The sequence below is a fragment of the Coturnix japonica genome, chromosome 2, assembly GCF_054131305.1.
Source record: "Coturnix japonica strain WE chromosome 2, WE-NBRP24, whole genome shotgun sequence".
Classification (NCBI taxonomy): Eukaryota; Metazoa; Chordata; class Aves; order Galliformes; family Phasianidae; genus Coturnix; species Coturnix japonica.
This window is the reverse complement of record NC_140664.1, coordinates 39,101,714-39,118,723: the sequence shown is the minus strand read 5'-3', so window position 1 is coordinate 39,118,723 and position 17,010 is coordinate 39,101,714. Positions and strand designations below refer to the sequence as shown.

General features: G+C 41.5%; 1 protein-coding gene across 2 annotated transcripts; it reads left to right on the top strand.

Moving 5' to 3' along the window:
* The first annotated feature begins 1,375 nt into the window (after nt 1-1,375).
* RNF138 (ring finger protein 138) lies at nt 1,376-11,163 on the top strand. 2 transcript variants are annotated; one of them, XM_015855486.3, is made up of 8 exons: nt 1,376-1,480; nt 1,746-1,872; nt 2,784-2,949; nt 4,396-4,511; nt 5,510-5,575; nt 6,052-6,157; nt 7,260-7,367; nt 8,711-11,163. In XM_015855486.3, the coding sequence occupies exons 2-8, from the start codon at nt 1,766-1,768 to the stop codon at nt 8,777-8,779; spliced, it is 738 nt and encodes a 245-aa protein (XP_015710972.1). In that variant the 5' UTR covers nt 1,376-1,480; nt 1,746-1,765; the 3' UTR covers nt 8,780-11,163. The 2 variants fall into 2 exon arrangements, with proteins under 2 accessions (XP_015710972.1, XP_015710971.1); XM_015855485.3 differs by having other exon boundaries at nt 5,507-5,575.
* Nucleotides 11,164-17,010: the final 5,847 nt, after the last annotated feature.

Sequence of the window (17,010 nt, the reverse complement as noted above, 5' to 3'; positions counted from 1 at the left end):
ATTACTAACAAGTCAGTTCACTTCCTTCTTATAGTCCCCCTTTAAGAAGGCTGCTAAGAGGTCTCCCTGGAGCCTTCTCCAGGTTGAACAGCCCTGGCTCTCTCAGCCTGTCCTCATAGGAGAGGTGTTCCACTCCCTGGATCATGTGTGCAGCCCTCCTCCTCCAGCGATTTTTTGTTTGTCCTGTACTGTACGCCCAACTTAAGTTTCCCAACATGAAGTCCTAAATTTATTAGTGCTAGAAAGGGTAGCAGGGAAAGATCACCTAGTTAATAATCAAAGCTCCTGAATGTTGTAACTTAAATGTTTTTAATGCTTTAAGAATACCTCCATGTTTAAACCACTACTTTATCATCAAGAGTGCAGAAATACCTTCACCATTTATGCAGAAGGAGCTTGCAAATGCTTTCCACTGATTTCATATTGTTAGCAAGCATCAGCTTTGTCCCTCTGCTACTACCACCCGAATGAAAGGTGCCAGTGGCTCAGCTGGGATGGCCTTGGATTTGTTATCTCCCTGAGTGCCTGTACTAGACCCACTTGCTAACCTGTAGCACTTCCCCAGTCACTCTGGGGACCAGCATTTCATAGCGTTTCTCCATATCTGCATTTGCAGCATGCAACGTGGACACGGCGATAAGAGGACAGGGAGAGTGGTTAGGCCCTGGAACAGGCTGCCCAGGGAGGTTGTGGATGCCCCGTCCTTGGAGGTGTTCAAGGCCAGGTTGGACGGGGCCCTGGGCAACCTGATCTAGTAAAGGTGTATGTTTGGTGGCCCTGCCAGGCAGGGGGGTTGGAACTACATGATCCTTGAGGTCCCTTCCAACCCGGGTCATTCCGTGTGATTCTGTGACACAGAGGATCGCCAGCAGCACTTGCAAGGCCCCAAGCGGACATTTGGACGTCAAGACCTTTTCCAGATACGAATTTTCTTAACTCTAGAAACTTTTGGGGAGCGATAATCTTTAACAGCAAAGCGGGACAAGGGGCGGCTGCACAGGGTCAAGCGCACACCAGAGCTCGCACCCGCCTCCACAGAGGTCTCAGCCTCCGACCAGGCGACTCGCACAGCGGCGCCCGCTCGCGGCCGGGCTCTGCGGGACGAAACTCCCCTCGGTCGGCCGGCGCCAAGCGGGGCGGAGCTGCGGCTTCTCGCCGCTCCGTCCCGAATCCCAATGCCCTAGAACTACCGGAAGACAGACGCCCGCCCCGCTGTGTCCCTCCGCCGCGGGTACGCCCACGGGACGAGGAAGAGAGAAAGGGGGCGGTGGCGCCGGGCAGGGCGGGGCGAGGTCGCCCCGCAAATATCGTAATAGTCCCTCCGGGCCGGGAGGCGATCGCCATGGAAACGCTGGCCCGCCCCGGGCCCGCCCCTGGTCCCCGGGTGGCGGCGGCGGCGGCAGGGCCTGGGCGCTGTATGGCGGCGGCCCGCAGCTGCGGTTGAGACGATCCGCCGATCTCCGTCGGCGGGCGGCGGCAGGTAACAGCAGGGCCGGACGGCGGGAGGGAGCGGGCGGCGGCGCTCCCCGGACCGGCGCCGGAGGGGCGGGGCGGGGCGGGGCGGGGCGGGCGGCGCGCAGGCCCGGGCCCCTTCCCCTCCCCTCCCCCCGCCGCGCCGCCGCAGCCCGGCGCCCACCTGGCGCCAGGTGCCCCCCGCCATCTTCCCGCAGCCCCTCCGGCCCGGCCCCGCGGAACACAGCGAAACAGGCCGGGTCGGACTGGCGTCTCGTCCCCGCTCCGCACAGACAGGCCCCGACGTGCTGCCATGGCTGAGGAAGCCGCCGCCGCGCGTTTCAGCGAGGAGGATTTTTACTGTCCCATCTGCCAGGAGGTGTTCAAAACGCCCGTGAGGACTATGAACTGCCAGCACGTGTGGGTATCCCTCCTCCCGCCCCCCTCCTTCCTTCGGAAGCGCTCGCCTCGCCTCCTCCGCCTTCCTGCCTTTATTTCCCTGCCTTCTACCCCGCCCAGTTTGCAGGTGCGGGGCCGGAGTGGGACGCGGTGCAGCCTCCACCGGCCTGGCTCTATCCTCACCTGTTTCTTTTGTAGCGAGCGGGGCCGTCCGTGAGTAAAGGCACGCCCCGGAACGAGCCCCCGGCGTCTCGCCAGCGCCGGGCTGTGCTGCACTTGGAAGCAACTTCCAGACCTGACCCGAAATTGCGTTTTTTTTTAAGCTTTATTTATAGCTTCCTACTCGTTTTTAAAGCGATCGTAGCGGAGTTGTCTCTTTCAGTTCACTCGTTCGTAGTGGAAAGCCGTGCATGCTTTTAGGAACGTGTAATCACCAAGTACTGGCTGGTAGAAATGCAAAATAGCTTGGATGGTTGATACATTGCTTCGAGGAAAAGAGGCCAGGGCAGATCCGGGAAAGCTGATGAAGTGAAATGTTGGGGGAAACAGCAGGAATGTGGCTTTGCTGTATTCTTGGCTCCACTGAAGGACGATAAACAGAAGTTACTCTGATAAGATTTCCAGTACCACGTGTCTACTGCACCATTTAATATCTCATTAATGATCAATCCGGTGTCCAGCTCAGGGATAGCAGACAATAGACTAATAGATAATAGACAATTTTTACCCCAGATTCCCCTGATTTCCCTTATACTTCTTTTTAAGCGCTGCTATTTCATTTTCCCAATGTTTATCTTGTAAAACATCTTCTGCTCAGTAAGGGGTTAACTCTGATGTTTCCCTTTTATGCTGGTAATGGCTCATCCCTTTACAGGGACAAAGTATCTGACTTTCTTTACTCTACTAATCTGCTCGGTAACTTTTTAATTTAGATTTTGCAGGAAGTGCTTCTTGACAGCAATGCGGGAAAGTGGAACACATTGTCCTTTCTGCCGGGGGAGCGTGACTAAAAAAGAAAGATCATATCCCAAAAGGGCTCTAGATGTTGAAAACAGTATGAAGAAAGCTTCTGGGCGCTGTAGATGCTGTGAGAAGCAGGTAGAGTAAAACTTTACAGACACTGAATTATCTTACTTCTAACCAGACACTTCTGTGTGCCATTCATGTATTGGAGCTAACGTAGCCTATTGCTTTTCTTTGTATGGCTTGTGTGTGTAGTAGTGTGCAGTGCCTGCTGTCAGGTATCTGCTGGGTACGCCTGATGTAGAAGAGAACCTTGATTTGTCTATAGTGACTAAGTGGATGCCAGTTTTACCCAAAACAACAAGAAAACTTGAATACAGCTATAAAATTGTTACCAGTGAGTTAGCTTACTGAAAATGAATGCTGGGGATTTTGGAAAAACCTCAGAAACTTTCACCGTGGAAGTAAGAGTGATCACAGCTGCTCTTAATATTTTATTTATATAAATATATGAAAATTTAATTTTAGGATGACAAGTATAAGTTGATTGCTCTGTGTATACCAACGTTCATATGAAGTTTCTCATTGCCCTACATTAAGTCAGTGTGTTTACTATGCCTTTGTAAAGTGGTTATCATTTTCAGAACACTGAGTGAAATCCTGACTCTCCTGAGCTCTAGAGTAGTCTATCTTCTAATATGAATGAATCTAGGATTTTAGCCACGCATTTTATTTTCCAGCCCAGGTAACCTTCCTGTCAGTTTGGTTTTTCTTAGGACCTCTGTCTGCCAGTGTGGAAAGATGAGCTTCTTGCCTTGTTCCTCAAAACACATTGTTATGTGAAAGCTGGCAGAAAGAAGCACAAATTGATAAATCAAAAGGGAGAACCAAGCAGGTTCCTTGACAAACTCTGGGCACAGACTCATGATTTTGACTTATTTGGCTTCTAAACCTGTAAGCACTTCTGGCAGTGCTACTAAACTTGAAGTTCTGATGTGGGGCTTGTCCAAATTCTGACAAAATGAGGGCAGCTCATTAGGGCAACTCATTACTGTCTTACCTTGTATCTAAGTCAGATAGGCATCCTTAAGCTGGTGTTCATTTCCCTCTTTTTTCCCTCAAATGGAAAGATTATGTATTATCAGAACATGCTTAGTATAAAACAATTTTACTCTGCACAAAGTAAGAGTGGGCTAGAGAAGGATGAAAGCGGTTGTGCATATCCCATCCTTATGGCCCCTCTTCATGTTAGCTCCTCAGTCATTGATCTCAGTGTGAGAGTTTGAAGGTCCCACAACTTTGTTTCAATCAAATGGAGTTTACTGGCATTTTTCACAGCTAAGAGCTCTCAAAGTTAGCTGGCTATTAAGGGTGTGGGAATGCTCTCCAGTCTCATAGAGTGACAAAGAAGATGTTATCTTTGGGAAGAAGGCATTCATCCTGAGAGACATAAGTTAGTTTTCCTGTTGCGTATGATGTCTAAATAATCCCTGCATGTATTACTTTCTGTTTGCAGAATTATCTTCCTTCTACCATTGGATTGTTTGCTATAATTTCAGTAATTTGACATTTCATTTACAGGTTAGGTTTTCGTGGATGAGACAGCATTATAAAACGTGTAAGAAGTATCAGGATGAATACGGTGTTCCTTCTGTTATTCCAAAATTACAGATTTCACAGGATCCAACAGGGAACAGGTAATCAGGGTGATTTATGTATAACAATGCATTTCTTTCCCCTAGCGGAAATCATTTTATTTGCTTGTTTTTGTTGGTGGTGGCTTGTTTGTTTTTCCAGGACATGTTTTCTTCTAGTAATAATTATTGTCTGTGTTCTTAGGCTTAAAAAGGTGACAGTTTTTCCAGATATTTTTCTTTACTCAGCACACAGAAGAAAACCTTTCTCCACAATGGTTTGGAATATCTTTTAAGGGTCTCTTCTAAAAATGGTATCATATTTCCAGCTTACTTGCTTTGACAGCACTTGAGCAGCTTGCTTTGTAACAGATCTCATAATAATTTAGCCCCAAGGAAGTTCCCTTCTCCTTTCGTTCCTCTCTCTCCTTTCCCAACTCTATTTTAGTGGTTATCCTGTTTCAAAACATTATTGTGTAAGCTTTTGTTTTCAGATTGATTTTGCTTTGAGCTGATCTTTTATGAAAAGTATAAGGAACCTTCAGCCTATTACACACCATAAAATCAGATACCATTTACCAATTTCTTTTCAGATAGTAAAGCTGAAGAACTTTCTTCCTCATACTTTCTGACTGATGTGTTATAGCCTGGGTGTGGGGTTGTTATTTTTGTTTGCTTTTGGTTTATTTTTTGAAGACCTTTTTTACATGCTGTTTTCATAGACTTTTTGTTATATATAGGTTGTGCTTTATGTACTGTGTTGACATTCTATTTTTAGCAGGCTGAGCTGTGCAGTTCTCAGCCCATCAATATGTTGAAAGCAGAAGTTCAAACTGCTACCAGAACTAGTTACAGCAGTGTTTAACTAAAACATCTGGATATTGTTACATGATTAATTAGTGACTATACCACAGCAGAACATTAGTGTTGTTATATGTTTTGTCTTGAAATTCATATTTTCTGGTATTAATGAATTTTAAGAACTTCTGATAGCCAAGTACAATAACACCATTTTTCATCTTTTTTTCTTTTTCTTTTTTTTTTTCTTACATATACAGTAGCAGGAATGATGCAGTGCCAGCCAGTGGAGAGATGGCTAACAATCAAATCCGTCAAGGAAATGCAAGGTAAGCTGCTTATTTTCCTATAGTTATTATTAAATTAACTGCAGTGTAAGCTTATGCTATCTAAAACAAACAAAACTACAACAAATTCTATTTTAAAAAGGTATTTAGTTTCTAATTCGTTTCCAACCATACATTGGGATTTTTCAGTGCTTTCTTGAAAGATTTGAACACAAAGTAAGCAAGTAAGAATAAGGTGCAGTTGCAATTAGATAACAAATATTTTGTGAAGTCCAAGTCTCAGTAGAATGCATTTAGACATAAAGGTAATAAATGTGCTTTAAAATTGCTATTTGGAAGTAGTAATGATAGATGCTCTGTTAAGTCCACTGTTACATCAGTAAAAGTTGTTTTTTTGCTGTTATTGTTATTATTAAAATATGGGGAAGTAATATCAATCTAACTGTTGAATTGAGCTTTCTGTAATACTACTTCCAAAACTCCTTTTTTTCTGTTTAACACTGTATTTCTGCTTACAGTGGGCACCCAACCTTCAAATGCCCCTTGTGTCAAGAAGCCAATTTTACCAGACAGCGCTTGCTGGATCACTGTAATAATAGGCATCTTTATCAGATAGTTCCTGTAGTAAGTAGAGTTACCTCTTTTTAATAAGTTTTTACTTACGCATAATTCTTTCTACTTTCATTCTGATTATGTGAGGGATTTTAAGTGCGCAGCATCTATACCTTAACAGGCCACTGTGATCTAAGTATAGCACTGCATTTAAATAGAGGAATGGGCTGACAATAGCAGCACACGGGGAAATGGTTTTAAGTTGAAAGAGGGAAGATTTAGGTTGGATGTTAGGGGGAAGTTCTTCTCTAGGAGAGTGGTTAGGCCCTGGAACAGGCTGCCCAGGGAGGTTGTGGATGCCCCGTCCTTGGAGGTGTTCAAGGCCAGGTTGGACGGGGCCCTGGGCAACCTGATGTAGTAAATGTGTATGTTTGGTGGCCCTGCCAGGCAGGGGGGTTGGAACTACATGATCCTTGAGGTCCCTTCCAACCCGGGTCATTCTGTGATACTGTAATCTGTAATTCTGTAATGGCTTTCATTTGAAAGCTTCTTGTCAAGCACCTGGTTGGTTTTAGGGCATTTCTCACATAGCTGTCTCATTTATCTCAATTTGAAACAAACTCAGCCTTTATAGTTGACATGAACTCCTCCTTAATTTAGTTACTAAGTTGTGTTTTTATAGAATTCCATCTGTAACTTGACTGTTGTTTTATTTGAAACCTACAGTTAGAACATAACCTGAGGTATTCAGTAGGAGCAGAGGAGAAAAATCTGTTTGGTTTTCTATTCTTTTCATCTGTATTGGAAGAGTTATCTTCTCTATATGCTAACTTGATCATCTCAGGTACATGAAAATCCTTTTAAACTGTGTCAGATGTAGCAATTACATTCTTTTCTAAATTTTATACAACAGAAATGAATAGAGTGGCAGACAGAGGTGACAGTCCTCCACTCCTTAGGCAAACACTAACAGACTTGGAAAGCTGAAATGTAATTTTGAATGTTACACTGCTGAAATGAAGAATATCTAACACTATATTTCTGTGTAAACTGTAGTAAGATGTAACACTACTTTAGACAAGTAATATCCTTAGAGCATGTCTTTAATGCACTCTCTATTATTACCTGTAGCTTCTAAAAATGTTCTCTTTTTCTTTCTCTTTCCCAAATTCAGATCTGTCCTATTTGCGTATCTCTGCCTTGGGCAGATTCTAGCCAGGTTACCAGAAATCTTGTTAGCCATCTAAATCTGAGACACCAGTTTGACTACGGAGAATTTGTGGTAAGCTTTTTCTTCTTTGTTAAGCAGGGGAGTAAATGCTAGTTTTTAGTTTATTAGAAACAGAAATGCTAAAAAAAATAAAAATATAAAATGGGTTATGCACTTTGTTTCTGCTCTGGACAGAAGCTGGGAGTAGAATACTTAACTTCATGCTATCAGCGTGAAATGTTGCCAGGAATAGATGTTGCCAACAGTTAAATAAGCGCAGCTCCAAGCTGTTAGCTTAAGCCTTTAGTTCTGCATTCTCAATCTGAACCTTTTTTTTCTTTCTATAACAGTTTATTATTCCTCCTCCTGAGGAAAACATAATGGGTGATACTCTGTTTTATGTGATATTTTTGGCCTTCTGTGGCACCAGAGATTAAACCATAGTTCTCAGGACTAAAAGTTCATCTTGAAAAGCCAGGATGCTGCTACAGCCTCTCTTCCATTGTGTTGTGAAAGGGGCCGCAACATAGAAAAAGATGCTAGTATTCTTTTGGGCTCATTTCGATTAAATGGCCCTTGAGTAGATTAAAAGCTGCATACCCAGATGTAGTCACTGGGTAGATCATAACTGAAGCCAACCAGCTGAGTCCTGCATATGGGCTTAGAGATTTGGAGAGCTCATTCTGTAGTTTTGAGAGTGTTAACAGAGTTCAGGATATGCTGTGTTAGCCCTATATAGAAGAAACGGTATTTGAGGCATAGGCAGCCTCACAGGTTAAGGAAGGCAAAGATTAAGTATGTACTTTGTGTTGAGTGATCTGTGATGAAGGCATGGAAGAGGCTGACACAGGGGATTGAGCTGTTGAGCTTGAGTGCATCTTGAGAGCTTGAAGATGTAGAACTGGTGATTGGAATTATGATTTGGGAAGCCTGCCAGAATTGTACCAAAAAGATGTATTGCACTGTAATACACTTACAGTGATGGAGTAACATCTTGGAATACATCTCTTCAAAAGAAGCAGGATTAACCACCCATCTTTTGTGATAGATATGATACAATTTGTGATTATTGTAGTCTGGGGATAACGTTTTGCATTTATTAATGGAAAAGGTTATGGCTACTTGGAAGCCCTGGTAGAAGAGTTGTGTGATGCAGTCAGCTTTCCTGAGCTGTCTGTTCTGTGATGTAACTGAGCCAGGAAGAGAAGATGGACTTTTCTGCCTTAATGAGCTTTGTCCTGCTCATCTGAGTTCTCCGTCTCCTGGTTCTTGGTTAAATAAAGGATACTGTGCAACATAATCAAATCAAATACTTAAAGAAATACAGAGCCTCAAATGTGGAAAATGAGTTATTGAACTAGAGGTTGTGGTATTTGATTATTTTACCATCTTGTTGATATTTTCATTTTGTTTAGAATTACCAGCTTGATGAAGAAGCCCAGTACCGAAATGCAGTTCAAGAATCCTGTCATGTGAACTTTTGAAGTATGGACTTCTGTCTTACTGGTTATCTCAGAGGAAAAATTACATGAATTCTCTTGGTAATCTGACATGTGTATTAATAAAAATGGTTTCATTTTTTCCTCGTTGACAAGAACTTTTCATATATGGTTTTACTGAAGCTCAAACTTGATATTTTTAATAAGATCAGTCTCTTGGAATCAGAGACCTTTCTGGAACAACTTCTTGTCTTCATTGTCTCTAACATCTACTGCTCTGTTAATTACAAAATGTGTTGTTTTTTTTTTAACTAATGCTGGATATTTTGACTGACCAATAAGAACTTTGAGAACAGCATTTTAGAGATGCAAAGATGCTCTGTTGCACTGTTGAATTTAAGTTCGTCTTTCGTCTCTTAACAATTTGTGTTGTCCTCCTGCCCGAGGACAGAGTTTTATTTGATGTTGTGATTTGTTCCTTACCATTACTATGTAAATGAAAACAGTGCCCGTGTAAGAAATCAAAATACTTGTTTTGTATAGATCAGCAATGCAGAGGTTTCTTTCACTAAGAAAGAATGTTGCCATTGCCTGGGAATAATTACATCTAATTTCTTCCCCTTTTTGAGCATAACTGAAGTAGGATGCTTGATTAGAAATCTGAATGAAGAGTTTTCTCCATACTCTGAACTATCAGTGAAGATAGCCCCCCTGCCATACTTTCCAGGCCATTCAGGAAGAGGTGTACTTCCTTGCTATGTGAGTACGACAAGCTGGTTTTTTGTTTCATTGGAGGTCTTTAAAACCTTCAGTAGTTTTAGGAATTTTAAGTTACCGTCTGTTCTGTCTCTCACAGCAGACTGTGTAAGTAGAGCATTTATTGGCTTCGGACAAATTGGTGCTCAAAAATGAACTTGTTTGTTTTGGTGAAACTGTTAATGTGTGGACATCTGCTGCATCCAAAGGCTTGAAAAAACACTTGAGAAGAAAAGCTTGCTGTAAATTAATTACCAACATTCTGCTATTCTTGATAATTCTCAGCAAGACTGTCATTAAAATTGGAGGAAAAAAAAACACAACAAAATCCAAGAAACAACACTTAACAATTCTGAATTTAAATGGAAAATACATTTTTAAAAGAACTTCCAGATTTTTAATATTAATGGGAGGAAGGGGAAATAAATAAGTCATCTGCAGAGATGATATTTTTGGGGATTTAGACAGAGACAGTTCTGAATGTAAACCTTTGAGGACTGAACCTTCACACTGCATGGCAGTGACCCAACATCAAACTGTTCTTAACACGTACTGTATGTGTGGTGGTGAAGAACACACCTGGTCTTCTTTTCTATTTCTGTCTAGTTGGTGATTTGTATGTAATGATACCAGTTGTGCAGGAGTACAACCTCCAAACTTCTCCTGAGTATTCTCACTCAGTCCGTTTTAATGCTCTTTTGACCACTTGCCTCTTTGGAGTGCTTCACTGAAAGCAAAGGGAAAAGTTTGTTTAGGTTTCTTTTTTTCCCCCTTTGTTCCTCTGCAAAGCCAACTACAAAACAGGGCGAAGGAATTTTGATGTAGCCTGATGCTAAAGATTTAACTTTTTAAAAGAAAATGACCATGGTGTGTGTTTTTTTTATTGCTGTGTAAGTTTGCAAGTTAATTTAATTAGTTATATGAAAGTTTGGGTAACTTCTTTAGATTCAGTAAGTTATTTATATAATCTGGCAATGACTGCCTATAGCCAATACGGATTCAGAACACCTTGTGGACACTGGAACTGGTTATTTCTGTTACTTGAGAGTAATTTAAGAATTGCAAATGAAATTACATCTATTTTAAAAGTCTGGGAAGCGAGTTCTTCTATAGCAATAATTAGTTGCCACTTGATGCATAGTTGCTGAAGTAGCATTTTGTTCCCATTTAAACAAAGAGACTTGAATGCATATTTTAAAGCAACAAATGTGTATCAATGCAATATTAAAAAAAGAAAAAAAGAAAAAGAAACTTGCACGGTGTTTATTCCCTTTATTTGCATATGCTAATATCTGTATTGGTAGGCACTGTCTTGCTTTTAATATTTTAAACTTCTAATATGAAGAGATTGCATCCTGCACATTCACTAGGTAAGCATTTCTGGAACATGAATTGATCTGTTTAAATATGCTGCTTCTGGTCATGATCTTTCTTACTGAAACTCAAACATGCATAAAACGTGTATTTGTAATGAGCCACGCTTGTACTCGAAACATAAAACCTTTAATAAGACATTGCTGTTGAATAATATGTTCATGTTGCATTGTGTATAGTTGAAATATGCTACGTTATGTTTAAATTTTTCCCTTATTTTTTTCTTCTATTAAAGTATTTTATTTTCTATTTGTTTCTTTGTTGCATAATAAAGATGATCAGTCCGTTTGCTGCTGTTACTCCTTCTTCAGATACTTTTTAAACTCCAGTTCATGGTCAATTATATGCTTTCATAGTTTTAAGTTATGAATAGTGTGTGTGTTACTGAAACTAATGGCTTGTGGCCTTATCTCACAGTCCTCTCATGTGCTGACAGGCTATTTTACATCACGTCTTATGATCTTTTCATGAAGGATAACTGAAAAAAGTTGAGGGGTTGGACAAAACTGTTCCTAATGCATCTTTTCACCCTCTCCTGTTAGATTATTGCTGTCTGAGTTAATAGAGAAGTAACCTCCTAAAAGAAAGATTTACGTAACACTTGATGCCAATAGCAAACCTTGTTATTTAGGTAGGTTTAGTGAGAAGAATTAATGTGGGGCTTTGATTGCTCTTTTTCTTTGTTTTTGCTGTGAAAAGAGTTTCTGGTTGCATTATTGGACCAGTGTGGCGGCATGCAGGTGGTTTGTCCTTGTGCTCCGCTGAGCTGAAAAGCCCTTCCATTATTTTTGTGTTTGAAGGTCACATATTCGACCTATATTCGACCTATATTCAAAGGTCACATACAGAATAATATGGTTATAAGATTTGAGTTAAGGTCTTATTTTGAGTGATAGAAGTTGGCAAAATGTATGAATTTACTTTTTGTTATTTAGTGTTATTTCTCCTTGTAACATAGTTTTGTGAGCTCTAAGTAGATTACTGTACCACTTAAATCTGGTTATAAGCCCTTTGTTAAAGATTCCATTTAATTTTCTTATACTGCAGAAAAGCGTATCTCATTATTTAGAGACAACGCACTCAGTGTGTTTAATTCTCCTTGGCTGCATATTCATAATATAATAAGTGAGCTCTGTAGAACTCTCCTTTGTCCTGCTCCAGTCCTTAGTCAGGACTTCATTCCCAGGGTGAGAGAGGGACATTTCTGTGTCTGGGTCATCTTCTGACAAGTAGTCGGACCTAGATGTTATTCATATTGGGAAGCATTTTTGGGCTCCTTGAGATGTTATTTTTCAGACCAGTGAGATGTGAACACGAGTTTGTTAGAATTACTGTAAGTATACAACATATTTTAGGATATTTTTTTGATACCTTTTGTTTTATTGGGCACAAACTGGAACAGAGGAGGTTCCCTCTGAGCACCAGGCAGCAGCTGTATTGGAGGGTGATCCAACCCCTGCTCCATCATGGACACCAGGGCAGAGGCCCAGGTCCACATCCAGGCGGCTGCTGAAGGTCTCTGAGGAGCAGAGCCCACACACAGCCTCTGGGCAGCCTGTGCCAGTGCTCCGTCACCTGCACAGCACAGACGTGCTCCTGGTGCTCTGAGGGAACATCCCATGTTCTAGTTTGTGCCCACTGCCTCTTGTCCTGGCACTGGGCACCACCAAGAAGAGCCTGCCTCTGTCCCAGCAGGTAGACTTAGATGGGACCCCTCTGAGCCACTTCTTCCATGTGCTGATCGGTGCCACCTCTCTCAGCCTTTCCTCTCATATCTGGGCCTTTCAGCAGGCCTTTCTCCAGGCTCATGTTTGTGGCAGTGGTGTCGTGGAAGGTACAATGGACGTGCCATCTCAGTTGTGAGACTGTTCAAACTTCAGTAGTTCCTTCTCTGATATTTTTTCTTCTTTCTTAATGCAAGCCACAAGAGGGCACTGAATATTTTTGGGTTGTCTGTAAATACAGTACTTAAGAATGCTAATTTACTCAAGTACTTGTACTCCTTGCTACTTTTAGTCATAGGATATTTCTACTCAGATATTTCATAAAGTGTAATACATCTTAAATGGCTTAGGGATTAAGAGACTTTATTGTGGATTGGAATGGTCCCAGCAAGAATGTTTCTGATATGCTGTGAAACCTCAAACACGTGTGTTTTATCATCGGGGCTGTGTCCACCGAGGGAGAAGCGAATGCTTCCCGCTTCACAGCGGGACTCTAAGTGCAACATACCCATGCAAGCTCTTTCTTTGCAATTCCTCTCCTTCATCTAATGTATATTCTTCAGAGGTCTTTTAAGATTAAAGGGTTGCAGTGCAGCTGGAAATCACCAGGGGGCATCTGAGGACTGTTGCTGTCTGTGCTAGGAGCAACGGGGCTGGTGCTGGTTTTGCCTTCGTGCTTCATAGCTGCACACTCACCAGCTGCTGCAGTGATGAGGTACCAAGTTCAGGTAGGACAGTGGGTCTTATAAGCTTCTTGGTGCTTTGAAGTTGCCTCAGGCCTCTGGAATGAAGAGAGAGGTTCCCCCTAGTGAAGGCGCCCACATCTCACATCCCTGGAGTGTGCTCCTGGAGCTGTAGCATGATATCATGGCCAGCTACAGCTGCTTTGGGCTGCACACTGCTCACAGTTTGTTTCCCAGTGTAAGCCCACTCATAAAACGTGATTGTGAGAAAACACCTCAGGTGTAGTTCAGGTTCCACTGGAGGGAAAGAGGTGTAATCTTGTGTAAGAAATTATCTTGTTTACAAAAGACAGTTTTCTCACATAAATGAAAAGATAACAGTTAAAGAACACCTGAAGTGGCAGTGGGCAGCAGAGTGTGAAATGTTATACACCTGAGCTTCCTCTGGTTGCTTTGTAATGTTGCTTTTTCTCATTTACCTTCAACTAAGTAGTGGGAGGAATCAGAAGGTTTATTTCCTTTTCTTGATAACCCTTAGTCAAAGCAAACATGTCACATTTGCTCCTCTATAAGAAGGTGGAATCTATTGTGATTTTCACTCCCATACTGTATTTCCTCATGACTCCTGCAGGATTTGTGGATGTTGGAGTTTCCTAATTTGACATTCTTAGGTGTCCAACTTGAAACACTTTGGATTTGATTGAGGGTGTGTTATATTGTAGGTTTATCTGACAGCTCTTATCTTTATTGGTGCTTGTGCCTCTTCAGCTAACATGACAGTTTTGCAGTGTTATCCCCTCATGAAATTAACCAGAAAAAGTGGAACTAATCTGTGCAAGATAACACACGAAGTCTGAGACAGAGCCAGGAACAACCACCTATCTGAGAATGATGGACCATTGGAATATCATTCTGATAAGTGGGGTACATAATGCTCTACAAGCCAGCAATTTTCAAGATTATTTAATTAATTTATCTCATTTATCTCATTTAAGTTCACATTGAAACTTTGTCAGTCAGGTTTCACCTAAGTGTCAACATGCCCTGACTCACAGTTGCTCACTGCACTATACAGATAGCAAAATTACCAAAGCATTTATGCTGAAGTGTAGAGCAGCCAAACTAGCCAAATACAAAAGTACCCACCAAAGATGCTAGAAAAACTCTGTCCATATAGAGCTATTACTTACTTTCTTTTAATTGGTTCTATTTTGTTGCATATTGAATTTAAGTTGTTCCTACAGACCACATGCAAGCATAGAAAGATATTTTCGTGCTCTCCCGCACTTCACTCATTTATTTCTTTTCCCAGTATCTCTGCCATCATTATTCTCCATTCCTGGGCTATTATCCCCAGATATAGCTTTACTAAGCACATGTAGCTTTCTATCTGCATTGGAAAATGCCTGATGAATGTTCCTTATTCTGCAATAAAACCACAAGATGCAAACTGCAGGATTATTATTACAACCCGTGCTATGGCAGTGCCCACCTTTGGTGGTGCAGACATAAAGAGACAGCAGCCTGCTCTGTATGCCCATCTGTCTGGTGCTGGAGATCTTCCTGGTCACTACAGTAGATTTGTAGCAACCTCCGCATCGATTTCTAATGTCTTTCCTTGTAATTGCTTGTACTAGCAGCAAGGGAGCCTGTGGGTCTGCAGGGAAAGAAATCTAATTGACTAGCAAAATCTTAGATTCTGCAGGTGTCTCTTATAGTTACTCAGGGCTTATTAGATAGCTTAGCACCCATAAAAGTTGTAAAACATGTTTGAAGGCAAAGAACTGTAAGAAAAGAAAGAGAAGCAACCTGCTAAAGACCTGTTCCTTCTGCTTTGTGTTTCATGTTTTTCCCCCAAATATAGAGCTTCTGGTCAGGATGTTGGTGGACTTTTTGCAGATTAAACAGGAAATGTAACCAAAATCTTTGTGATCCAGATGGCCCTGACTGTATCAAGAAAGAACATTACTTACTTTTAGCTGTTACAGGTCTTGGTAATTGTAGGATAAATGTATAACCTAAGACTGCCACTTTTTATTCGTCTTAATATGCACACCTCCTATTTAAATATGTTGCACTAGCCTTCATGAATTCATGAATCCAGTTTGCTACCTCATGGGAGACACGTGTCACACAGAGAACTTTCACCTCTTTTTTTTTTTTCACGTGTCAATTATCTGTTGTGCTGTGTTTTCTTGTTAGCAGATTACTGACTCATATCTCCTATTGTGAAGAAGTTGGTGTGAGGTCAGTATTGGTTGATGCATCTTGCAAGTGTGAATCTGGGGTGAGAAAGGAGACTGTCCCTATCAGTTGCATGTAGAACAGACCAAAGACATACAAAAACTGTCTACTAAGCTTTTTTCCAACGCCAAGTGGCCACACCAAAAAACACGTTCATTCTTTTGAGACCTTTTGAGTCCTTTTGAGTCCTATCAGGTACTGTAATCACAGAATAATGGTTGTAGCTGTTTCAGTCTTTTCCTTTGAGCCAACAGTGTGTTTTTTAAACAAGTATTATCATTCCCACTTAACATGCTTTAGTTCGCATCACAGAGGAGTGCTGGTGCTTATGAACTGAATCCCTTTGGTATGAAGCTAAACCAGAATATGTGCTTCAGAGCCTGCTTAATGCAGTCCAGTTGCCACTGCTGACTTGCAATCCTTTCGTCAGATCACAACTTGGCTAAGAAAGGTGTACAACATAGAAGCCAGGTTCTTAGCACCAAATACTTTGATTTACAAATTTGTTCCAGTTGGTAAACGTTACTATAGGCATAGCCAGCCTAACCTAGAGAACCTCGGAAGGGAGAATTACTGGCATCACCCAGCAGATGCAGAAGGCATTAGGAAGGATTCAAGGACCACTGAACTTGCAGAAGAAGCTCGGATTAATAAATCTCAACTGGCAGTGTGATTGTTGGTGGAGAGAGGACTACGTTATTTGCTATTAACCATTGTAGAAAATACAATGATGTAGGAGCAGTGACATCCACAACTGCTGCTTCTCAGTGGCTAAACAGTAAAATAAGCTTGGAATAAGGCAGCTAGAAGTTAAGCTTGGCAATTGCCTAAGAGCAATTAGTTGCTTCTTACTAACTCCGATACTTGAAATTTTATGAGGAATGTTATTAATTTTGATATAATCATGCGGAAATCTGTTCTTTGCAATCACCGTACAAAATCCAAATGTCATTTTAGTCTTTCTGGAATTCTAATCAGGTAGCGGGTCTGGAGAAATAAACAGCTCACCAAGTCTGATCACAGAATATCTGCAAGTACCTTGAATTTAAGCATAAGATGAAGCCAGACATTTCAGCGCTCACTGGCAGTCTGTAAATAGATGACTGAAGTCAGAAGAAACTCAAACTCCAAGTAGTAACAACAACAATAACACAAGAGCAAAAGAGACATTTTAAAGATTAATCTATATGGATTTTTTAAAATAATCCAGAAGAATACCGCTGATGTACTGACAAAGTCCAGTGCTTCACTTTTATCGACAGTATAAATGACATTGCCTTTTCTAAAAGCAAGATTCCAAAAGTATGTTGGAGGTAGATCCGTGCATGTGTTTACCACCTTCCCTTTCTGCAAAAAAAACCCCAACATATAAATATGTTTAGGTCTTAGCTGCTGAGTGCCTTATGAGCTTTCAGTTTTTCAAAGGGATTTAGTGCCAGCTTTATTCACAGACGTACGCATTGGCTGAGGTGGGAAGGTGGCTCTGGAGACTCCC